Source organism: Lampetra fluviatilis, chromosome 40 (genome assembly GCF_964198595.1).
Source record: "Lampetra fluviatilis chromosome 40, kcLamFluv1.1, whole genome shotgun sequence".
In the NCBI taxonomy this organism is placed as follows: domain Eukaryota; kingdom Metazoa; phylum Chordata; class Hyperoartia; order Petromyzontiformes; family Petromyzontidae; genus Lampetra; species Lampetra fluviatilis.
The window spans coordinates 5,026,720-5,051,818 of NC_136314.1; the positions used below are offsets into that span (position 1 = coordinate 5,026,720).

The following is a 25,099-nucleotide window of genomic DNA, read 5'->3' on the forward strand; positions in this document are numbered from 1 at the left end:
GCTGCATGGTTTTGCTGATGGCCTTGTAGTCTGGTTCGTACGTGGTGAGGTTGAGCTTAATGCAGGCGTTGAGGCCCCGTGACCCGTGAAATTTATCTTCAAAACGAATTTGTTTACTTTAAAATGACACAGTATTATTAAGCAATATCACAAGTATTTTAAAATCAGTTCCAAACTGATTTTTTTTATTTTTTTTTCAACTCAAAATTGTCTGGGAGCCATATGCCGTCACCAGAAGAGCCATATATGACTCGCGAGCCATAGGTTCCCGACCGCTGATTAACTAGACGGTGCGAGAGAGGCGAGTACGTGGAAAGGAGTAGAGTAGGATGGGAGAGGAGTGTGTATGGAGGGGAGTAGAGTGAGATGGGAGGGAACAGATAGGGGAGTGCGTGGACAGGAGTATACAGCAATCGAAATTCTTCAAGCATCTAAATGCAACTGCATCTCCACGTGCCTCAAAGCAATGGCCGGCACAGGGAGGTATGTACATTGACGTGCGGTGCAAACTCAATTGAGTTGCACTCGTAGAACAGCGTGGCTTGCTCCAGTCTCGTGCTCCGATATGAAGCGGGTTTCAGAAACGCCACGTTCAGTCATGAAAAGCACATAACTCGAAACTGACAGGTGCGCACAGCAGCATGGAGAGGAGCGCGCGAGGAATTGCACCGAGAGAAAACGCGCACAGGTTCGAGACATCACATTGATCGTTAAGCGGCAGTCGATAGAACGAAGACGATGAAAGCATGGGGATACACGCAAGCTGGAAATGACACGGACACAAGAGGAACGCGTGGATCAGAAAACAAGGGGAGAGACTTTGCATTGACCAAGAATACTGAGTTGGCTTTGGGCAGCCCACACTTTGCTGGAATGGATGGCCGATGGTGGAGACTTAACGACTGAGTGGCAGCCGAAGGAGGGAACACTTCCAATGCATCGCAAGTCGTAGTGACTGCTGCATAAATAAAACTCATTATTTGGCGATGCGTGTGTCGCTTTAAATTAAAGTTTTGGTCAATGATGTGTTATAAAGGGTCATTGCCCGAAACGTCGACAATTTCCGTGAATATAACGTTTCCCTTGAACACAGGCAAAGATCCCCCGTATAGCCTTCACTGACAAGTGCTGTCAGCAATTAGCACCTATGAAGCACGGCACACGAGGGGACGGGTGGTCAACACCACGCTTGGCCGCCTTTGTCTCCCCACTCATTTGAGGCCGAGTCTACCGAGATGGGGCCCATGACCGGTTGAGAATCGTCACCGGTGTTGGCCGTGGACGGGAATCGAACTCGGGACGCCGACTTTCGCAGCGCGGGAGCGCTAACCGCTGCTACACAACCTTGAACACACGGAAACACCAATACAACCGCCATTCGCCACGAAGTGACGGTGGCGTCACCGCGGCACCTGTGCCAGGCTAGGTGTTCTTCGAGGCTTTGCCACGTGAAGTGTCGAAGGCTCGCTAGACAGGAGGTCAGGGGATAGACCCAGCAGGTGCCATGAGTTGGCTGACTTGAGATGACTGCCAGATGCAGCAGCTGTGTCCTCTATTCTGCCAACTCGCTGCATTTTATCCGCCCGGCGTTCCGCTCGTTGTTGTGAGCGTCGCCCCTGTCCTCCGTTGCTGTTGGAGGGCGACTGCCTCCAACTGCCCAGCAGCAGCATTCTTCAGAGGAGGCTCGTTTACACATCGCACCGAGAACTCATGTGAGGCTGAGTCAACCTAGGGAAGGCCCAGGACCGGTTCAGATAATCGTCACCGGCGTTTGCCGTTAGCGGGAATCGAACTCGGTTCGCCGTCGTCCGTAGCGCAGCAGCGCTAACCGCTACACTACCGCTCCCCACACAACACAGGGAAACACACGCGCGGCGTCATTGCCGAACGAGGCCATTCTCGCGTTCGACGTGAATACGAAGTCACTCCCTACACCACGCCGACAACCGCCGTCGACAGACATCCACGTGCGCCACGTGTTTCGCGTTTTTTTAATGTCTCAACCGCTACCGCTCTTCCGCGTTTCGTCCGCACGCGCTTCCCGTAGCCGCGCGCGGGGACCGGTGGGTAGGGGTAGTGGGGGGTGCTGAGCGAGGGAGGGGGGCTAGGGGGTGGGGCTAGGGGGTGGAGCTAGGGGGGTTGGGGGAGGCGCCCCGGGGTCGTGACCCCGAGCACGTGCGGGCCCGGGCCTCCATCGGCTCGAGCAGCGGTGAGGAGGTTCGCGGCGTGGGCGAGGTTCGATCCCGGGCTGCGGCGGAGTCGTCCGGCGCGGTGTGGGCGAGACGCTGGTGGAGGGGGGGGAGAGGCGGGCGGAGTGAAACAACGACCACGACGACCACGACGACGACGCCGCCGCGACTCTAGGCGCGAGTCGAGGCTCGCAGCGCGCGGGACGCCGATGCCGAGGCTGGAGCCGCGTTGAGGCTGCGGCGAGTTCGCGTGGCTGGGGCTGGCGACGCGAGGCCGGTGCGGCTCGGGGCTCGCTCGGGGACAGCTCGGGGAAGCCCTTCGCCGAGGTGGCCACTGGAGCCGCCGGGGCCCGCGGCGGCAGCAGCGGCGGCGGCGGCGGCGTGGAGCTGACGGAGGTAACGGGGTCTGGAGTAACGGCGACTGGGGAGGTGGTGGCGGTGGGGGGTGAGGGGATTGGTGGATCAGGATGTGGTGACGAACTCGGCGCATTCTACCTGTGCAGTGTCAAGCGACTTGATGGCACGCGAGGGGCAGGGACCTGGGCCAGGGGTGTAACGTTGCCTGGACCCCCCCCACACACACACCCCCCCCACCCCCCCTTAACTTGCACCATTTCAAGGAAGAGACATGAGCAGGGGAAAGATGAGGAGGGGGTGGAGAGAGACACGTTGAGGAAGACGAGGTGAGAGGCGAGGGCTAGGAGACGGGAGGGAGCGCTGCTGCTGCTATCTTTAGCCGGGTCCTGGACGCGACTTGCAGCTCTCACGAGAAGAGTCGAGGCGCTTGACGCGTGGCCTCTGGGCTCGGTGTTCGGGCAGCTTCTAGTGGATAGTTGCGTTAAGGGCAGGGGTTAAAGAACTCACGACAGAGCGCATTTGGCGACACCACAAAAAGACTTGCTAAAGAATAGGGGAGAGAAAAGTGGGAAGAGAATCAGAGTGTGTACTTATACTGGAGGAATCCGATGAGCTATGAAGCGCTTTTTCACAGAGGTTCCAGTAGTTCGCAGATGGCAGGTTTGAGACGGGGGATGCTGGAGCGATGATTGTATGAATACTTGTGCGCAGGCTCCTGCAAAGCGAACTCGTGATTGGTGTTGAGATGAGAATGCGAGTTGCAGGTGTCGCACCTGTTGTAAGAGGCAGTGGTCGCTGTTTCCCTGCCCGGCATGAAACGCGATTTACTCCCGGAGCAGGTCAACGAGTTTACCTTTTGACATCACCAAAGAGAGAGGTGGGGGGCAGCTGCTTGAACAAGCACAGCACAGAAAGTTTAAAATCTCAATCATTCTGCTGTTGTTGAAAATGTGTTGATGAAACTGATTTGAATGTTAGATGCATCATGAGCTGAAGATGCAAGCAAGTCGTTGTTTCTCTCTCTGGTGCTTGATCGTGTCTCTGTGGTCTCTCTCTCACAGTGTTTTGGTCCCTTACACATATGGTGCTAAACTAAACAATACTACTTTTAATTGTACCACGCAAGGCTCTCACCGATCTAGATAGCTCTTTTGCAGAAGCGGCCTGGCCGCAAATGATAGCTCAACGAAGTGGCTTATCACGTGGAAATGTAGAGCAGCCAAACACCGTAAACGCGTGTTTCTAAATGCGGAGGGGAACACCGGAGGACCTGGAGAAAAATCCACACGACCACGGAGAGAGCATGGAAACTCCAAAAATAGAGGCGTCAGAGTTAACATAAATGTACTTCATGATTGTCGTTAGCCTTTCATTATATAACGACACATTGTTCTTGAAAGATGTTTTGGGAACATAATGTTACAATGAACAGACAGCTGGCGGGAGTGAAAGGTTTAAAAAAACGCTTAACTTGATGAAAATAAACCACAACACTGTCTAGAGAATTGCGTTTGCTGTTGGTGGGTATCTCCAGCCGTAGCGTGCAGCAGGGACACGGACACCGACAAAGGGAACAGGCTGTGAGCAGAGTGAGCAAGCAAGCAATGGAGAGGTGCACGCAGATGAGAGAACTAACGGTGGTGAAATCAATCAATTCAACCCGCTCGGTAAAGCAAATGGGCTTGGGCAGGACACGCACGGCTGGAAGTGATGCTGGCCGAGCGAGGGTCGGGGCTAAGAGCGGAGCGGCAGCCAAGGGAGGGCGCGTCCGCCGTGGAGACGGAGCAGCGGCGGAATGGGCTCGTGCAGCAGGCGCCCGTGCGAGTCGTCGCACCGCCCGACCGTGAGAGCTGGAGATGGCTTGCGGGAGGCCTTCATCCAGCGCTGGATGGATGATTATCATTTTTGTTGCCCTCGTCCACCCAGGAAGGTCTCGCTCGGTCTCATGACTCATTTTCAGGAGGGTCCTGGCAAGTTTTCACAGTGGGGGGGGGAGGGTTGGGGCAATGATCGTTGCTGCATCTGTAATTCCAACTGTGAGCGGTGCAGTTTTAAAAACTTGGCAAAGTTGGCCCTTGACACCGGTTGCACACGACGACCTGCTCTTGCGATTTACATCACGGGTTCTTTAACGTGAGATTAGCACTGTTGGCTACGTATGGTGCGAAATAAGTTCAACGTACATGCGCCCACCGTGAAACAGACGGCGTGGAGTATCATTCCGATGATTACACACGCAGTGTTAACCGGGGAGGCCGCCGGAGTCGAACCACGAACCTCTGCAACGAGCGGCGAGCACGCCACCGCTCGCCCGCCTCGGCTACCGCCCCGTCATGAGTGGTCTCTCGTGGCTGTTTCTCGGCAGCGTTGGCGTTGATTGCGCCGCCCCCCCCCCCCCCACCTCTCGTTCGTGATGGCGGCGGCGGCTGCGGCGGCGACTGCGGCGGCGGCGACTGCGGCGGCGACTGCGGCGGCGACTGCGGCGTCGATGGTGGATTCCAAGGCTGAGCTGGGGCTGCTGCTCGAGCAGTGGGAGCGCGAGAAGGGGACAGGAGCCGATCCCATCCCTCTACTCTCACAGTGAGGGCGGCCGGCAACTCCTCGCCAGCACTCGCCGACACCCAGAGATCACCATCGCTCACCAGCACTTAACGACACCGAACACTCGCTAACACCCACCGGCACTCGCCAGCACCCACTACCCACTGGAACCAGCAACTTGTGTGTGTGTTTGCATCTTTATTACGTGTGCGCTCGTGTGGGGCTCTGTGTGTGTATGCGTGCGTGCATGCGTCTACGTAGGTACATTATACACCAGGGACGTGCGGTCAGGGGAGGCAGGGGAGGCACAGCCTCACCTGTCATACTCCAATGAAAATAGCTGTTACGAAAAGTAAAAATTAATGAAGTAAAAATTAAGATTTTTCCACTGATCTCTGTTATAAATGTCATTTTTGTACGATTCCAATCATTTTTATCGTCAAAATCGCCAAATTTACGGAGCTCAGCTGCCAATACACGGAGAAACGAGATGTGAGACAGTGATGGAGAAACGAGATGTGAGGCAGCGACGAGCTCAGCCTCTCCTCTGATTGCGCAACCCCTCAGTAACTGGATGGAGTGAGGGCAATAAGCGCGTGCCCGTTACTATCTCAGTATGTCACCAATGTAATGTTTGTAGACCCCTTTATTTCATGTCCTCGCCTTCCATACTTCAGGTAACTTATTTCACGTATGTGTATAAAGATATTTAGGCTCGCTGGTCTCGTCATGAAACTGCAATGAAAAAGCACCAGGGGAGGCAGCTATCACATCTGCCTCACTAGGGGGATGTGTCTAACATGCCCCCCTCAGTGAGGACACGCCCCCCTCGGTGTGTAAATCTGGCTCTGATACCGGCCAGTGCCTCCGCAGCCATTGACCTCACCGCACGTCACTGGTATACGCGTGTTCACTCGCGTACGTGCGTGCGGTTGCCCGTCCGTGCATGTGTGCAGGATCTCGGATCTGATCGAGCGGGAGACTGAGGAGTACCACAAGGCCGACCCCGACCCCTTCGACGACCGCCACCCAGGTAAAGGGGTCACCCCTTCCCCGTGCCAGTGCGACGCTCTGCTGGCCAGAGCTCCCTTATAGCAGGTTTCCATTGCAAGAGTTTCTTAGCTCAACACGGGGCTCACCTGGAATAGACCGACCGACCAACCCACCTTGGTTCTAGCGACAGCTGCCGACTCGATGCGCCCCGGTTTCTCCCAGCGCTCCAGTTGATTCATCCAGGCAGCGTAGGCCAGACCACAAGAGAGAGGAGGGGGAGGCTCTGAGCCTGGACTCTTTACACGTTTCGCTTACAGCCTGTGTTGCAATCCACTGCTGGATGATGGCCTCCCCATGCTGGGCGGGCCGTGGTGGTTATCGACCGCTCGAGTTGGCCTGAATTCTCCCCAGAAAGTGAGTTTGTGGGCAACTCTGCTGCTGTTACTGGTGTTCCTGCTGCTACTGCTGTTCCTGCTGGTGCTGATGTTGCTGCTGTTGCCACTTTTGCTGTTCCTGCTGCTTGTGCTGCTATTGCCGCTGCTACCGCCACTGCTACAGCCGCCGCTGCTGCTACTGCTGCTGCTGTTCTTGCTGCTGCTGTTGGTGCTGCCACTGTTGCCGCTGCTGCTGTTGCCATGTTTAACGTTGGCTGTTGTGTGCATCTCAGGTCGGGCAGACCCAGAGTGCATGCTGGGACACCTACTCAAAATGCTCTTCAAAAGCGATGACTTCATGAACGCGGTGAGCATTGCTGCGTCCGTGCTTGCATGTGTCCGTGCGTGCATGTGCGATTAGCGTGGTTGGCTACATACGGTGCAAGAGAAGTTCAATGTACATACAGGCGTGGTGCAATCTGCAAAAGCGTGGTGCCAGCTTCCCACCCTCTCATGTGCTATGCTGAATTTTCATAAGCGCTGCTCACCCGCAGCACTTGCCCCAACAGTCTGTTAAGGCTACACGGGGGATCTTTGTCTTCGTTGTGGGTGCGCGTGCGCAGCTCGTGAACGCGTACATGATGACGAGCCGGGAGCCTCCGTTGAACACGGCGGCGTGCCGCCTGCTGCTCAACATCTTGCCTGGCCTGGAGACCTCCGTGGTCTTCCAGGAGAAGGTGTGGCCACACCCCCCTCATCACCCCCCCCCATCACCCCCCCCCATCACCCTCCCCCCCATCACCCTCCCCCCCATCACCCTCCCCCCATCAGCCCCCCCATCACCCCTCCCCCCATCAACCCCCCTCATCACCCCCCCTCCATCACCCCCCCATCACCCTCCCCCCCATCAACCCCCCCATCAACCCCCCCATCACCCTCCCCCCCATCACCCTCCCCCCATCAACCCCCCCCATCACCCCTCCCCCCATCAACCCCCCTCATCACCCCCCCATCACCCTCCCCCCCATCAACCCCCCCATCACCCTCCCCCCCCATCACCCTCCCCCCATCAACCTCCCCTCTCCCCCCACCATCCCCTCCTCTCCCCCGTCCCCATGGGGTCCGTGTGTCAGTGAAAGGCTTCATACTCTCTGATTGGCTGGAGTCAGAAAGCATGTGACCATTACAACCGTCGTGGACGTCCTGTGCCGCCGGGTGTGGAAATGTTTGCTGGCTCTCCGAGCGGAGCGGGACGACTCGGCTGAAGTGACGATCCCCCCCCGGCCTTGCCGGTGACGGGGCCGGAACCTTTGGGAGGCGGTGCCGCCGGCGCCGCTCTTTTCTCTCTCCCTCTCTCCCTGTGCCTAACGCTGCGCTTGTGGCGCCGCTGCTGCCACCGTCGTCACACAGGAAGGCATCGTGGAGAACCTGTTCAAGTGGGCGCGCGACGCGGCTGAGCCCCTGCGCAGCTACGCCATGGGCCTCCTCGCCGCCGCCATGGAGATCCAGGATATCGCCGCAAACTACCGCGACGACAACTGCCGGATGGTGCGGTTCCGTGCAGTCGCCGTCCCTCCTGCCGTGGATGCGTGCGTGCGTGCACGTGTGCGTGCGTGCGTGCACGTGTGCGTGCGTGCACGTGTGCGTGCGTGCACGTGTGCACGTGTGCGTGCGTGTGTGTGTGCGCGCGTGCGTGCGTGCGTGCGTGCGTGCGCGCACCGTAGGTCGCGATCACAGCCTCAGGACAGTACATTTTACAGAGAAAATTTTGCACAGAACCAACTTTCACGTTATCTGGGTTTTCGTTTTCTTAATGTGGTCATTGGTGACCGGGCTGAGACTATCGACTCACCCGGTTCAATCACAGGCAGTGGCTCAAACGCAGATTCGAACCCGGGCTCTCAGCGGCGGCAGCTTCGCGGTGCGACCTCCGACCCCCTCCCCCGGCCAGCTTGCCTCCGACTCTTCAACTCCCCGAGTCCCATCTCTGCCGCTTGACCTTCGTGACCTCCTCCCCCCGCAGGTTCCACTGGCGCTGACGAGGCTCAGGGAGCTGTGCAGCGGCGGCGGCGGTGGCGGCGTGCTCGCGTCGGCGACGGAGGACGCGGCGGGCGCCAGGGGGGCAGCGGCGCCGGCGCCCCGTCGCTCTAGCTTGGCGGAGACGACCGCCAAGCGCCTCGCGAGCGCCGGCACCGGCGGGCCTCGCGCCGGCGAGCTGCCCTTCGACGAGAACGCCGTGGTGGAGGGCGCCCTGGCGGCGGAGGAGGAGGAGGACTGCGAGCTGCTGCCGCGGCCGCCGTTCGTGCTGGCGCACAGGACGCCGTCGGCGCACGCCGGGCACAAGCAGCGAACCAGCTTCTCGCCGTTCGAGACGGAGCGCAGCCTCAACGAGCTGTCCAACAGCAGCTGGTCCGAGACGTCGCCGTGGGTCATCGGCACCAGCTACCGGCTGCTACCGCTCACTGCCAGCGTGCAGCAGAGGGTCATTTTCCAGTACCTGACGCCGCTCGGAGAGTACCAGGAGGTGAGGGCTTCGCGGCCGACGGGAGGCACCGGCTCGCGCCGCGTTGGCCGGCGCTTGGCGGCGTTCTCAAGGGCAGCGAAGTTCATGGATCAGTTCACCGGTCAATTGAGTGTCACTTACAGTGTGCCACATGTCGCGTGCCATGTGCCACTGTGCGGAGTGCAGCTGCTGGCCATGTTCATGCAGCTGGGCGCGCGGGAGCTGCTCATGCACTACATCGACCTGCGCGAGACCAACGACACGCAGCTCACGTACGAGGCTCTCAAGGTGAGCGCACCGCACTCGTGCGACGCTGCGGTACAGTGTGATGGTGTGGTGCGACGGTGTGACGGTGCGCCGGTGTGACGGCACGACGGTGTGACGACGGTGTCGTGTGGTGTCCCACAGTACCTGGCGTCGCTGCTGCTGCACAAGAAGTTTGCCGCGGAGTTTGTGGCGGAGGATGGCGTCCAGAAGCTGTTGGAGGTGCCGCGGCCGTCCATGGCAGCCACGGGCGTCTCACTCTGCCTCTACTACCTGGCCTACAACCAGGACGCCATGGAGCGGGTAGGCCCTGGCGCTGGCCTCCCGGCACCCGCGCACGTGCATGCGCTTGCCCATGCGCGCGTGGCTGCTTGCGCGTGCGTGTGTGCCCGTGTGTGCGTGCGTGTGTCTGCGTGCGTGTGTCTGCATGCCCGTGTGTGTCTGTGCGTGCGTGGGGAGCAATGGCGCAGAGGTTAGCGCGCTGCGCTATGAACCCGGCGACCCGACTTCCATTCCGGCGGTTATTTGAACTGGTCCTGTGCCTCCTTTAGGTCGACTCAGCCTTAAAATAAGTAGCCGGTGCGATGTGTAAACATCGCCACTCGGGAGACAAAAGCGGCCGAGCGCGGTGTTTCCCACCTACCCCTTGGAGTGCCGTGCCGGCCTTCGTGGACGGTGCTCGTAAACATCACTTGCCCCACCGGTGTGTTGAAGGCTACGCGGGGGACCTTTGCCCTTGTGTGCAGGTGTGCACGCTGCCGGACGCGGTGCTCTCGGACCTCGTGAGCTACGCGCTGTGGCTGCTCGAGTGCTCCCACGAGTCGGGCCGCTGCCACGCCACCATGTTCTTCTCCATCTCCTTCTCCTTCCGCACCGTCCTCGACCTCTTCGACTCGCGCGACGGCCTCCGCCGCCTCATCAACCTCGTGAGTGCCCGACGGGACCGCTCGCCCACCCACTCGCCCACCCACTCGCCCACCCACTCACCCACCCACTCGCCCACCCACTCACACACCCACTCGCACACCCACTCGCCCACCCACTCGCCCACCCACTCGCCCACCCACTCACCCACCCACCTGTCCACCCACTCGCACACCCACTCGCCCACCCACTCGCCCACCCACTCGCCCACCCACTCGCACACCCACTCGCCCACCCACTCACCCACCCACCTGTCCACCCGCCCGCCCACTTGCTTCCCTACCCTTTCTCCCTCTCACTTTTTCTCACCCGCTCACCTATCTGCCCTCTGCCCTGTGTCCTGCCCGCTCACCTGCCACGCTTTCTCCCACCTATTCACCCGCTCGCCTATCTGCCCTGTCTTCCCACCCACTCACCCGCCACCCTTTTCTCCCCCCAACTCACCCATTCGCCCACCTTGTTTGCCACCCACTCGCCTGCCCCCGGGAGAGCTAACGTGACCGTCGCTATGCCGACCGCCAGGTTAGCACGCTGGAGATCCTGAACCTGGAGGACCAGGGAGCGCTCCTGAGTGACGACGAGATCTTCGCGAGCCGCCAGACGGCGCGGCACACCTGCCTGGCGCTGCGCCGCTACTTCCAGGCGCACCTGGCGCTCAAGGGCGAGTCGGTGCGGCGCTCGCTGCAGCGGACGGACGGCGGGCCCGTCATCCCCCCCCAGCCACCCTACAAGGCACGCTCATGCAAAGATCTTCCGTGTGGCCCTGACAGACCGTTGGGGAAAGTGCCGTTAGCGGCCAACGTCGGTGACGAACATCTGAACCGTTCCTGGGCATCCCCTTGGTCGACTCGGCCGATACGAGTACCTGGTGCCATGCGTATAAAATATCAGCACTTGGGCAGACAAAGGCGGCCAGGCGTGGTACTGACCACCCCTGTCGTGCGCCATGCCGGCCTTCATAGACGCTACTCGCTAACGGCATTTTCCGCAACAGCCTGTTGTCTCTCCTGTGTGTGTGTGGGTTGGCCCGCACTCAAATGCCCCCACCCCCTACCCATCTATTTTACAAGCTAAGGCCCATTGAGCTCTTTTTCAGAAGCGACCTGGCCACAAATTCTAGCTCAACGTGGAAATTTTTAGCAGCCAAATCCTCTGAACGCGTGTTTCCAAATGTGGAGGGAAAAACCGGACGACTCCAGAAAGATCCACACAACCACGAGGAGAGAGACACGCAAACTCCAAATATACAACAGCAGGCATCAGGGTCAGGATCGCACCCACGACCTCCTGTATACCAGGCGAGGCAGTTAACATTTCGCCACCACGGTGCCCAATAACCGCCGCCCCCCTTCTCCGCCCGCCCCCCCCCCCCCCCGCCCCACCACAGGCGTTGGTGCTAAGCCACCAGCAAGTGTTGGAGCTGCAGGAGTTTCTGGTGGCGTGCGGACCCACGCGGCTCTACTGGGAGGCAGCCGAGGCGCTGCACCGACTGGGCGGGGTGCCCCTCCTGCTGCAGCTCGTCTCGTTCGCCGCCGAGTGGCGCACCTACTATGGCCGGTGGGGCAGCATGCACCGCGAAAGAGCGGCAGCGCACAACGCACTGCCACGCACGTCGGAAAGCCGCATACACCGTGAACGCGGCGTTGGTTGTGTGGTAGTTGCGGTGGTGGTTGGGGTGGCGGTTGAGGTAACTGTTGTGGTGACTGTTGTGGTGGTTGGCATCGTCCCCCCCCCCCCTCCTGATGCCGAGAAATGGGCGAGGTTGAGGACTGTGGCTCATGCAGCTGCAATGGCTGCTTTGGATATGCAGTTCAAACTTCCCCAGAGACCCTGGCTGACGGAGGTATTGTTTTGGCTGGCTGACAAGAAGCGACAGGCCCCACTCCCATTGTCGACAGCATCCCACTTGGTGAATGAGGAGTATTAGCACCGAGAGCTGTGCGGTGCTGCAAGGCTGACTGTTGGTTGTGAGTTGCTGAGGAAATGGAATTTGCCTCGGTAACCCGCGATCACAAATCACTCAATGCCATCAAAAAAGTAACTTGCAGCGCCACATGTTACCAGAAAGGTGATTTGACCTCTGACCCCGAGGAACAGGTTTTCAGGTTTGGTGAGAATCTTGGGGGAGGGGAAATCCCTCAGCTCAGAAAACATCATAGGGGAAAAGGGGGATGACCCCTGCTGAGGCTGCATTGCCTCAAATATTGGACGAAGTAGTCATCCCTTGTGAGTGGCTGGCTTTAGTGCCATCTGTTGAGGAAGTACGGAAGGCGATCCAAAGTCTGAGGTGGTCGTTTGGTCGTTTGGAGGTCTAAACAGTACATCCTCAAGACCAAGATGCAGCTGTATAACAGCAACGCTAAGTCGGTGCTGTGGTATGGCTCAGAGAGTTGGCATGTTGTCTCGACCTTCCAAAACAGATGTCTCAGGAGAATCTGCTGCATCTTCTGGCCAAACAAAATCCATAACTCTACAAGAAGACCGGTATTCCTAATATCACACACGAGACATCGAGAGACGGTGACTCCGATGGCTCCGTCGTGTTCTCAGAATGGACCGGAGGACCGTATACCAAAAACGGCCCCGAAGATGGACACCACCGGGCAAAAGGAAACCTGGGAGAGCCGAGACCACGTGGGGCAAGACCGCGAAGGGCGAGCTGGCGGCGGCGATCGACCTCTCTCGGGGCGAGGCTCGACAAGTTGCCGAGGACAGGAAGAAGTGGAGGGATTCGCTAACTCATTGCGGTGCATCGGCCAGTTATCTCGTTCAGTCAACCCATGGCACCTGGGTCTGTCCCGTGACCTGCCAGCGGGCGTTCACATAGCCTGGCACAAGCGCCGTGGTGATGTCACCACCGCTTAGTGGTGGATGGCGGTTGTTGTTGTTGGCTGTGGTGATGGTTATGTGGTGGTTGCGGTGGTGATTGTGGTGGTTGCGGTGGTGGTTGTGTGTAGGAGCGAGACGGTGCGCTCTGCGCTGGACGTCCTCGCCATCCTCACCGTGGTCCCCAAGACGCAGGTCGTCCTCGCTGAGCCCATCGATGTCCTCAACGAGATCGGGCCACCCATCAAGACCATCGGTGCGCAACTGCACCGCAACTGCACAGCAACCGCGCCCGCACCGCGCACAACCACATCACACTGCACCGCGCACCACTTTATCATTCCACACACACGCCCACTACCCCCGGCAGCACCAGCGACCTCTCCCCCCCACCTACCCCCTCCCTGTGTCACCTGCCCCCCCCCCCTTCTCCTGCCCCCTGCGCGTTTTCGTCCAGGCATGAACATCGTGCTGAAGGTGGCGGAGGGCGAGGTGTTTCTGAACGAGGCCGAGATTCAGAAGTCGGCGCTGCAGGTCGTCATCAACTGCGTGTGCGGTCCCGACCGGCGCCCGCCGAGCCTGGGCCGCTTCGTGGGCGGCACTCCGCGCCGGCGCACCGCTCAGCAGCAGCAGCAGCAGCAGGGCTCCCGCTCCGCCTCCACCTCCGCCACCGACAACGTCCTGAGCAAGATGTGGGGCGTGGTGCGCGCCAACAACGGCATCAAGGTGCTGCTGGCGCTGCTGTCGGTGAAGGCGCCCATCACGGACGCCGACCAGATCCGGGCGCTGGCGTGCCGCGCGCTCGTGGGCCTCTCGCGCAGCGCCACCGTGCGGCAGATCATCAGCAAGCTGCCGCTGTTCTGCGGCGGCCACATGCAGATGCTTATGCGCGAGCCCGTGCTGCAGGACAAGCGGCAGGAGCACGTGCGCTTCTGCCGCTTCGCCTCGCAGCTGCTGGAGCGCGTGTCGGGCAAGCCCATGTCGGCGGGCGGCGACGTGTCGCTGGCGCGGCTGCAGAGGGCCGACGTGGTCGCCCAGACCCGCATCACCTTCCCGGGCAAGGAGCTCCTGCTGCTCATCCGCAACCACCTGCAGGCGCACGGCCTGCTGGAATCGGCCGCCGCGCTCACGCGAGAGGCGGACCTCCCCCGCGGGCCGCTGCCGCCGCCGGTGCTCCCGCCGCCGCCAACGGCGACGGCGCTGACGGCGCCGCCGCAGCCGGCGTCGTTCTCCCCGGCGGCGATGGCGCTGCCGCCGGGGGGCGGGCCCTGCCTGCCGCGCGCGCCGCGCCTCGTCAACGGGCTGGCGGGCCGCGCCGCGGCCGGCGGGACCCGGGCGCCGGCGCCGGCGTCGTCTTCCGGCCTCGGCCCGGCGCAGGCCGCGGCGCCGCCGCCCTCGTCGTCGCAGAGCGGCGCCGCGGTGGGGGGGGGGGCTGCTATCGTCGCCGGGGGGGGGGGCCCTCGCACGGGGCGCTGCCCGGGACGCCCTCCGGCGCCGGCGGCGCCCTGGGCCGCATCAGCTTCAGCAAGGAGCGGCTGTCTCCCTGCGCCGGCTCGGCCCAGCGGAAGGCGGCGCGCGTGCTGATGCAGAAGGCGGACTGCGGCGCGTACGTGCAGTCGCCGGCCTTCCGCAAGGAGCTGGACGGGCGGCCGGCGCCGTCGCCCCCGGCGCTCGACGGCATCATCACGGAGTACCTGCGCGAGCAGCACTCGCGCTGCAAGAACCCGATCGTCACGTGCCCGCCCTTCTCGCTCTTCACGCCCCACCAGTGCCCCGAGCCCAAGCAGCGGCAGCTGGCGCCGTTCAACTTCACGTCGCGGCTCACGCGGCGCGCCCACTTCCCCATGTTCGGCGGCACCGAGGGGGCGTCGTGCGACCGGCAGCTCATCTTCAGCAGGTGCTACACCGGGACTGGGGGGCGTCGCGTGCCGGGGTGGTGCTGCGGTGGCGCCCGTGCCCCCCCCCCATGCCAAGCGCGGCCTGGGTTCCTTTCCCGACTCGGGCGTTGTTCTGTATTGTATGTTCTCTCCCTGTCCTGCAGAGTGAGTGTGAGTGAGTATGTGTGGTGTGTATGTTCTCCCCCTGTTCTGCCGTGTCTCCGTGTGCCGTGTCTCCTCGCGCCGTGTGTCACCGCGCGTGCCGATTACCGCGCTCCGTGTCCGCTGCTGCCGCCGCCGCCGCAGGTTCCGGCCGCTGTCCGTGTTCCGCGAGTCGGACGAGGACGGCAGCTGCTTCACGTGCTGCGCGTTCTCGGCGCGCGAGCGCTTCCTCATGCTGGGCACCTACACGGGGGAGCTGAAACTCTACAACCTGTACACGGGCCAGGAAGAGGCGAGCTACGCCTGCCACTCCTCCCCCGTCACGCACTGCGAGCCGTCGCGGGTGCGTCCCTCCCCCGGCACCGCCGCGCGCTAACCCTGCGAAAGTTTCCCGCAACGTTTTTTCGGCGAGAGGAAGGCCGCCGCGTTTGAAAGGAAATCACACCGCAGTGTTCTCGCTCGCGATCACACGTGGTCGGTAGGACCCGTCGTGAGAAAAAATATTCTCCGAGGCTTGCCGGGGTAAAACAAGCGGAAATAACGACAACGTACGCGCCGTCGATGGCGAGCTGCCGAGGGAGTGTTCCTCGCAAGGGGTGATTAATAAGCGAAAACGTTTTCATTCGTCTTTAAGGTTTTTGGGTTAGATCGCATAAATATAAATGTGTCGCTAACCCGCCACCAGTAAGGTTTATTCACATGAACAAAACGTGCCGATCTAGATTACTTTAGCACAGCAGTGTGATGGAGAGTAAACCCACAATATTTACAATTGAGTACGAAGTTTTGCTGGTGATTACAGCTTCATCAGGCGATTTTCCAGAATTGTGAAGAAGTCTTCCTGCTTCCGGTCTTAAACATAGCAAACTGAAGTCATCACAGTGAGCCTATCAGGTGCAAAAATCGGTGGCATCCGTCAAATGAAGTATATTTCAAAATGAATTAAACATTTGCAAAAGTCTAATTCACACATTAGGGGTCGTGTGGCACCACAGCCGTCGCTCGAGACGCCCTCCCTCCACAAGGTGCCCGTTGACCACGAAGGTCGGGATGGCCGCCGAGGGCTGGGATCGTCAGAATCAGAATCCTTATTTGGACTGGAGGAAGTCCGATGAGCGCTGAAGCTCTTTCTCACGGACAGTCCAGTAGGGAGTGGGAACGCAACTCGGTGGCTTTCATAGCCAGGGCACCCGTCCAGATTTGGCCTTTGGGTTGGGCTCACGTATTAAGTCACTTTATGGAAAAAAAATCTTATTCTTATTAACCCTGACGAGAATGTCACGTTTACAAGGGTGGTAGATATTCACACGTGGCGACGTAGCTGTCGCATCCTGACAGATAAAATTGAGTCGTGAAAAGTGATTATGTTCGGTCGTGAAAGTCTTAAGCCACCGGTTAAGTTCGTTCCCCTTCATAGCACAGGAAGGGCCATTGCCCGAAACGTCGCCTGTCATATTCACACACACACGGAGGTGTTGTTGACGAATGTGCCAAATAGTGCTGTTGTTGATTGTCCATGCGCACCACAGCCAACGCAGCAGCTGCAGTGGCAGCATTGCCAAAATATGTATTTATATTAAATGTATTCCCAAGTGATGGTGGAGCGTGTGCTGCTGCTGCTGCTGCGGTTGCAGGACGGGCAGCTGCTGCTGACCTCTTCCGACATGAGCCGCCCTCTCTCCGCGCTGTGGGGCATGAAGGACGTGTTCGACTTAAAGTAACACAATCTCATCCTTTTACATTGTGACCTCTGGTGACACTTTACGGCAAGACCCCACAGAATATAAATGCGTGCACACTCTCTCCTGCCTCCTAATGCACGCCCGTCATATCAACCTCTAAGCAACGCCCCCCACTGCTGACCCCTGACCCGACCCAGCTCCCTGTGCTTCCTCGTCTCGCATGGTTTCGTGACGTTGACCCCGTGTCCCTACGTACTTACTGATTGGACGGTTGTGGGGCGTGCGTGATGACGATGAGCTAGTGGTAGATGTGACAGTGGCATCGATGCCAGTGTGCGGTTGTAGCGAGCGAGTGTGCGGTTGCTGGTAACCGCGGCATTGCCCCCTCCACCCCCCCTTCCCCCTTCCGCTCGAGCAGGCACGGCTTCGACAACGATCACTACGTGGAGTTCAGTAAACTCTGCCAGGACCGCATCATCGGCACCGAAAACGACACGGCGCGGGTGAGGACCGTCACCACTGCCGCTCCGCACAAGGGACACCCGGCGGGTCGAGGGCGGCCGCTGTTGATTTCCACCCCCCCCCCCGCCCCTAACGTTAGTCGTCCCTTTCCCATTGCCCAGCGTCCAGTCCGTACTCTTACGATCCGAACGGTTGGCGCTCGCAGGCGTCCGGTCGAGCGATTTCGCGCCGCCTTAATGAGCGTCTTCGTCGCCGCCGCCGCCGCTCTCGTCGTAGATCTACGACGTGCAGACGGGCGTGCGCACGGAGACGCTGTACAACGCCGACCTGGCGAACCACTACAAGCGGAACTGCGCGACGTTCAGCCCGACGGACGAGCTGGTGCTCAACGACGGCGTGCTGTGGGACGTGCGCTCGGCGCAAGCCGTGCACAAGTTCGACAAGTTCAACATGAACATCAGCGGTGTGTTCCACCCCAACGGCCTGGAGATCATCATCAACACCGAGATCGTATCCTCGCTCGTGCATGCACGCACGTGGGGACATGGGTCCCCCCCGCGAAGCCTCGGTTCCGTTAGGTTTAGTTGTTCGAACGAGGCCCGTCGAGGCTAAGAAGCTCGCTTTCAACGGCGACCACGGCCAACGTAATGAGCAAGTTGCTTGAGAAGGGAGGGTTTACAGGGGTGTCGTTGAAATGAAAGCAGGGAAATGTGGAAACCGTGACTAATAAATAGAGAGCGCCTGTTCAGGCCGGTCAGGCACTTGAACAGATGATGTGAGCAGCGCCATACCCGGCCACGTGTTTCTTCAATCACTAATGTGTTCACCTGCGACAGAAAATATTAATTTATGGTTAAGTCAACCTAGGGGAGGCCCAAGATGGGTTCTTATACGACGCCACTGATGTTAGCCATGGCCGGGAATCGAACGTAACGTGCCGGGTTCGTAGCGCAGTGTGCTAACCACTGCGCCACCGGTCTTCATAGCTAGCGCCTTCGCGTGCACGCTCGCCTCCGTCTGTCTCCTCCGCTGTCGACCTTGACTCCTGGGCAGTGGGACCTGCGCACGTTCCACCTCCTGCACACCGTGCCCGCACTCGACCATTGCAGCCTGGTGTTCAACCACGCAGGCACCGTCATCTACGGCGGTGAGGACCACGCACACCAACCACCCCCCGGCAAACAAAGCAGCCACGGAACACAACACTCAACCGCCAGGCACACGACACGAAACACAACACTGAACCCCCTGGGCACACCACACAAACCACGGAACACAACACTCAACCGCCAGGCACACGACACGAAACACAACACTGAACCCCCTGGGCACACCACACAAACCACGGAACACAACACTCAACCGCCAGACACACGACACTAAACACAACACTGAACCCCCTGGGCACACCACACAAACCACGGAACACAACACTCAACCGCCAGGCACACGACACGAAACACAACACTGAACCCCCTGGGCACACCACACAAACCACGGAACACAACACTCAACCGCCAGGCACACGACACGAAACACAACACTGAACCCCCTGGGCACACCACACAAACCACGGAACACAACACTCAACCGCCAGGCACACGACACGAAACACAACACTGAACACCCTGGGCACACCACACAAACCACGGAACACAACACTCAGCCGCCAGGCACATGACACGATAGTGGCCGACACCATGTGACAACCGGCCAACCACCACTCAACCACCAATCGTGAACCTTGGCTCCGTCGATTTGAAGCGATTGAGCATCTTTACGCCCGTAACAGGAATTGCGCCGTGTGCACGAGCTAGACGATATACGGGATTGTCACATCGCAGGACCATGTGGGGGGGGAGGCTTTAATCCAGCAGTGGATTGATCATGGCTAATGATGATGACGACGACGACACTTGTGAATCGTTCCGAAACGTTTCGCGCTTTAACCGCGTGTCGTGCAACCAAAGACTCGGCAGCTCCGCAACCACACGCACCACCATACGGCATGTCGGGCGTGACACGGCATGCGCCGCCCCGAACGCGATGGCGTCTGTGACGACGCTGGTGCGACGCTGGTGTGACGCGTGATCCCCAACCCATCCATGCAGCCATGCTCCAGCCGGACGACGAAGATGAACTGATGGAAGAGCAGATGAAGAGCCCCTTCGGATCGTCTTTTCGCACGTTCAACGCCACCGACTACAAGCCCATTGGTCAGTGCAGCACTCGCACACTCACACACTCACCCTCTCACCACACGCTCACATGCTCACACCCACACACTCTCACACCCACACACTCTCGCCACACACACTCACGCACTCTCACACCCACACACTCTCACACCCACACACTCTCACACCCACACACTCACATGCTCACACTCACGCACTCTCACACCCACACACTCTCACACCCACACACTCTCACACCCACACACTCACATGCTCACACTCACGCACTCTCACACCCACACACTCACACTCTCGCCACACGCTCACATGCTCACACTCACACACTCTCACACCCACACACTCTCACACCCACACACTCTCACACCCACACACTCTCACACCCACACACTCTCGCCACACACACTCACGCACTCTCACACCCACACACTCTCACACCCACACACTCACATGCTCACACTCACGCACTCTCACACCCACACACTCGCCCTCTCGCCACACACTCACGCACACTCTCGGACTCACATCCTCACAGTCTCACATTCACTTACGCTCGCATTCACATGGGATGTGGTGTGTCCAAGTGGTTGTGTGGTTGCGGTGTGGCCGATCGTCGTGTCCACCCGTGTGGATGCCGTGTGAATGGATTGCAGCCACGATCGACGTGAAGAAGAACATCTTCGATCTGTGCACGGACACCAAGGACTGCTACCTCGCCGTCATCGAGGTGAGCCTGCCCGCCCACCCGAGCGTGCGTGTGTGCTTGCGTGCGTGTGTGCGTGCGTGTGTGTGTGCGTGCGTGTGTGTGTGTGCGTGCGTGCGTGCGTGTGTGCGTGCGTGTGTGCGTGTGCGTGCGTGCGTCTGTGTACTTCGGTAACAGTGGCGCAGTGGTTAATACACTGTGCTACCAATCCCGGCGACTCGCAATTGATTCCCAGCCACGGCTGATATCATTGGCGAGTGATATCCAAACCGAGTCTGGGCTTCCTCTCGGTCGACTCGGCCTTAAATGAGTACCTGATGCGGTGTGTAATAAACATCGGCACTGGGAAGACAACGGCGACTGGACGGGGGTGCTGGCCGTCCACCCCCTCGTGTACCGTGCCGGCCTTCAAAGGTGCTCGCTTGGAGCATTTGCCCCAACAGTCTGTTCAGGCTATACGGGGGAAATCTTTGTCTTGTTTTGGTGGTGATGATGACGACGACGACGGGGGTGAGTAACGTGCTCGCGCGTGTCTCTGGCTGACGACAGAACCAGAAAGGGCTGGACAGCCTGTCCATGGACAGCGTGTGCCGCCTCTACGAGGTGGGGAGGCAGAGGCTGGCCGAGGAAGAGGAGGAGGAAGAGGAGCAGGTGGGGTCCTCTGTTCACGAGTGGCAGTGGCGCCACGACTCGGCACTGTGGCGGAGACGTGTCTACGGTTGCGGCCGTGCGGTTGGGGTGGGGTGGCTGTGTGGCTTTGGCGTTGTTGGTGTGTGGTTGTGGCTCCTGTGGTTGTTGGTGCATGGGTAAAGTTGTGGTAGATGTATCTGTGTCGCGTTGGATGTGTGGTTATTGGTGTGTTTCTGTGGTTGTAGCTGTTTGGTTGTGTAGATTTGAATGTGTGGTTGTTGGTGTGTGTCTGTGGTTGTAGCTTTGTGGTTGTGTTTTGTTGCAGCTGTGGTTATGTTGTTGCAGCTGTGTGCGTGTGTCGTTTTTGTTTTGTTATAGCTGGGTGGTTGTGTTTATCTTGTTTGCCTATAGATTGTGCAACTTTTCTGCACTTAATTCGTTTCTTCATATGTTGAGCAACGCCTGTATTAAACACTGAAGATCCGTTGCTTTTGTTTTGCAACACGGTTGCATGGTTGAGCCATGAAACTCTTATGTCGGTGTGGAATAGAGACCGGGAGGCCCGACCCCCCCCCACCCTCCCCACTCGCCTGGGCGGCTCGGCCCACAGAGGGCCCACAGAGCCCTGCAGGGCATTTAGGCAAGGAAAGGTGGCTGCTCGGCCTATAAGTAAAATAGATCCAGGCATTTTAGAGAAGAAATTAAGGCAAATTGATTTTTATTATCAAACATCCCTGTGCTTCCATATGCATAAACTATTCAGCCATGTTGGACCATGTTTAAATATTGAGCATATGACCCAGTCCAGCCAATCAGAGCCTATCTTACTCGTGCAACAGCAACACATTTCACGAGCTGTTTGAACAAAGTTGCTCTGTTGCACATCCAAATGCAACTTTATTTCCCCCTTGTGGCATGCAATCTTAAATGCAACGACATAGTCAGACAATGACATGGTCACGAGCAGCTTTATTGCAGGCAAAATATACACTTTCACTTTCACATGTAAGGTATGTTGAACTTCTTTTGCACAGTGCTAATCAGAGGTGCTTTTGGCTATGCTCTTGTGTGTGCTGTTGTGGCTATGTGGATTTGTGAGTGCGTGTGTGGTTGTGGCTGTTTGGCTATATGTGTGTGTTTCTCTGCATAGTCGTGGTTGTGTGTGGTATTGCGTGTTTGTATGTGTGTGGATGTTTGTCATGTGCCGTGCCGGCCTTCATAGGTGCTCGCTAACGGCACTTGCCGAAAAAGTATGTTAAAGTTATTAGGGGGAATCTTTGTCTTTGTATGTAGCACCTGAGTCTGGGGCCACAAAACACCTGGGTCAGTCAACGCATGGCAGCTGGGTCTATCCTGTGACCTGTCCGCGAGTCTTCAACACTTTACGTGGCCTTATAGTGCACCTCGCCTGGCACAAGCGCTGTGGTGACGTCACCGCCACTGAGTGGCGAACAGTGGTTGCTGTTGTTTGCGGAGAGCGAGCCCATAGACCCGGGTTCGTTGCCCGCTGAAGGCCAACATCAGTAACGATTATCTGAACTGGTGCTGGGCATCCCCCAGGTCGACTCATCCTCAAAAGCGAGTACCTGGTGCGGTGTTTAACCATCGCCACCGGTGGCCGGGCATGGCATTGGCACATCATCCCCCCTCCCCGTGTGCTGTGTTGGCCTTCACTGGTGCTTGCGAGCGACGCTTGCCCCAGCTGTCCTCTAAAGGCTACGCGAGAGATCTTTGTGTGTTTGTATATGTTTGTGTGTATTTGGTCGTGGCTGAGCCTTGGCCGTGGTTTTCCAGGAGGATGAGGAGGAGGATGAGGATGACTCCGAGGACGACGCGCTGGATATGGACGAGTTCGACTCTGAGCTCGACGACGAAGACGAGGAGGGGGCGGAGGCGGGCGATGGGGGGGACGGGGACGAGGAGGTGGGGGAGACGCGCAGGGAGAACGAGGACGGGGAGGAGATGGGACTTTCCGAAGGGGATGGGGCCGATGATGAAGATGATGACGAGGATGGAGAGGATGACGAGGTGGAGCTCGTGATGAGCGACGACAGCAACGACTGTGAGTACCACGCGGCTGCGGCACGCACCGGGGGAGTCACCTGGTGGTGCTTGTCGCGTCTGATGATTGTGATGGTGTTTGTGACGTACTGCTGCTGCGTGTGCGATGGTGTTTGTTGTGATGGTGTTTGTTGTGATGGTGTTTGTTGTGATGGTGCAATGTGTGCGATGGTGTTTGTTGTGATGCTGGTTCGTGTGCGATGGTGTTTGTTGTGATGCTGCTGCGTGTGCGATGGTGTTTGTTGTGACGGTACTACGTGTGCGATGGTGCAATGTGTGCGATGGTGTTTGTTGTGATGGTGCAACGTGTGCGATGGTGTTTGTTGTGATGCTGCTGCGTGTGCGATGGCGTTTGTTGTGATGGTGTTTGTTGTGATGGTACTACGTGTGCGATGGTGCAATGTGTGCGATGGTGTTTGTTGTGATGCTGCTGCGTGTGCGATGGTGTTTGTTGTGATGGTGTTTGTTGTGATGGTGCTGCATGTGCGATGGTGTTTGTTGTGATGGTGTTTGTTGTGATGGTGCTACGTGTGCGATGGCGTTTGTTGTGATGCATGCGATTCTGTTTGTTGATGTCACCACTCCGTTTCGTATTATCCTCCTCTGGATGCCGGTTCCTAAATCTCTCCCGTCCTTTCCAGCCGACGACGACAGCTCGGACCTGGAGGACGATATGCTCCTCGCGTTGAACCAGTGAGTCCTCTACAGACGACACGACGACGTCGGCCGACAAGGTCCCACCACTGAGGCCTCCTGGCTCGGCGTCACCACAGCCGCCCTCTACCTGCCAATGAGGAAATCCTCCGGGCCCCAATACACAGCTCACGAGCGCGACGCATGCACCGCCCGCATCAGATAGTTGCGCGTCGATTCGTTTAGATAGACGTTTCAGCATCGTCACTTATTTTTGTATCTGAGAGTTTATAATTGCGTGTGTTTGGCGAGCATAAACGCGGGGGCCCTGGTTTTATTTTTTGTTCATTCTCACGTGTTGTTGACATAGAATAAACGGGTTGGATGGCAAATGTCTAGCCGTTGTTGCTATTGCTGCTGCGTGTGAGGTTCCTTTGCAAGCCGGTCGGTTTGTGTGCGAGGTGGTGGAGACGCAGTGGCGTTGAGATGCGTGAGCCTGCGGTCGGCCTGCCCTGGTGTGTGACGTGGCGAGTGTAACCGGCTCGCCCTATCCCACTCCTACCAGTGATCGTAACGAGGGGACAGGCCGGTTAATAAAGGCAATAACGGACGAGTTCGGAGGCGATGAGTGGATACTCTACGTTGTTCTGCCGCCCTCTTGAGGATCGAGTGACTCCGCCACTGAGGGACACCCAGAGGGTTGTGGAACGGTAACTCTTTATTTCAAAGTGTTCTTCTGAGTAATTATGACCAGATGCACACCAATCGACCCCACGTTACACAACCACTCACCGCTCAATGCCTGTCCAGCGTCCATGCGATTCTGAATAGATGCCCTGTGCCATGAAATGAATCACTCCACTGGTGAACGTGGCCTACTATGCAGTCACGTGAGTATATGGGTCAATCCATGGGCATCATTAATATTCATATTCTTAGGTTTTTTTCGGTAAAGTCACGTAGGTAAAAAAAATTTTGCTTCCGTTTTCAGGTGGAACCGTCACAGCGCGCTAGCTGTATCAAGTGAGAGAAATTCCAAGAAAACAGTCCTTGTATATATACTGGTTGAGGGTGGGAGGAGCCAAGGTAGGCCCTGAATATTATTTTTGTGAGGTTCGGTGCGGCTGAAGCACGCTGCTAGAAATGAGCCTTTGTTGTGTAAACTAGGTGAGGCTGATGTAAAGGTGCGTGTAAAAGGGACTGAGCCTTTTGTTATGTAGAGGTGGTGCGGCTGAAATCGCTGCCAGGAATGCTCCAAGTATCATCATTAACTCCATTGATTAAACTTTCCGTGTGATTCATCACATTAAGCCCATACCGGCTACATTAGCAACTGGGGTGGTGAGGTGACCGCCACCGTTGGGCTGGCGTTGGCGGATGGTTGGAACCGTCGGACTAACGTTGCTCTATAGTAGGGAAAGGGAGTGAGGTGATTGCAGAAGGAGGGGTGGGGGTGTGAGGGCACAAGGAGGGGAAGGGAGAGGATGATGAGGGGAGAAAAGTGAGCAGAGACGGATACGAGCGAATCGAGGTGATGGAAGATGGGGATATGAATATGAGAGGAGTTGATGGAAATGGTAATTCGAGGTATAATGAGACGAGTACGTGAGGTGAAGCATGGGGGTGATAGTAAGGGATATAAGGTGATGTTTAAAGAGGGAAATAAGATGAGGGAAACAATATTAGGCAAGTTAAGATGTTGAGGTTAGATACACCGGGAGAT

At 58.2% G+C, this 25,099-nt stretch overlaps 1 protein-coding gene across 1 annotated transcript; it reads left to right on the top strand.

The window, feature by feature from the left end:
• Nucleotides 1-2,172: 2,172 nt before the first annotated feature.
• LOC144946151 (DDB1- and CUL4-associated factor 1-like) lies at nucleotides 2,173-23,768 on the top strand. Its single transcript, XM_078874923.1, is given in 25 exon segments — nucleotides 2,173-2,585; nucleotides 4,912-5,126; nucleotides 6,044-6,120; nucleotides 6,748-6,821; nucleotides 7,078-7,191; nucleotides 7,865-8,002; nucleotides 8,478-8,978; nucleotides 9,144-9,245; nucleotides 9,366-9,524; nucleotides 9,968-10,147; nucleotides 10,668-10,877; nucleotides 11,533-11,702; nucleotides 13,103-13,227; nucleotides 13,429-14,385; nucleotides 14,388-14,868; nucleotides 15,155-15,353; nucleotides 16,645-16,727; nucleotides 17,111-17,195; nucleotides 17,431-17,664; nucleotides 18,208-18,301; nucleotides 19,266-19,370; nucleotides 20,003-20,076; nucleotides 20,602-20,703; nucleotides 22,477-22,744; nucleotides 23,385-23,768. Coding segments are annotated over 24 exon segments (4,755 nt in total). The 5' UTR covers nucleotides 2,173-2,585; nucleotides 4,912-4,959; the 3' UTR covers nucleotides 23,441-23,768.
• The last annotated feature ends 1,331 nt before the right edge of the window (nucleotides 23,769-25,099 follow it).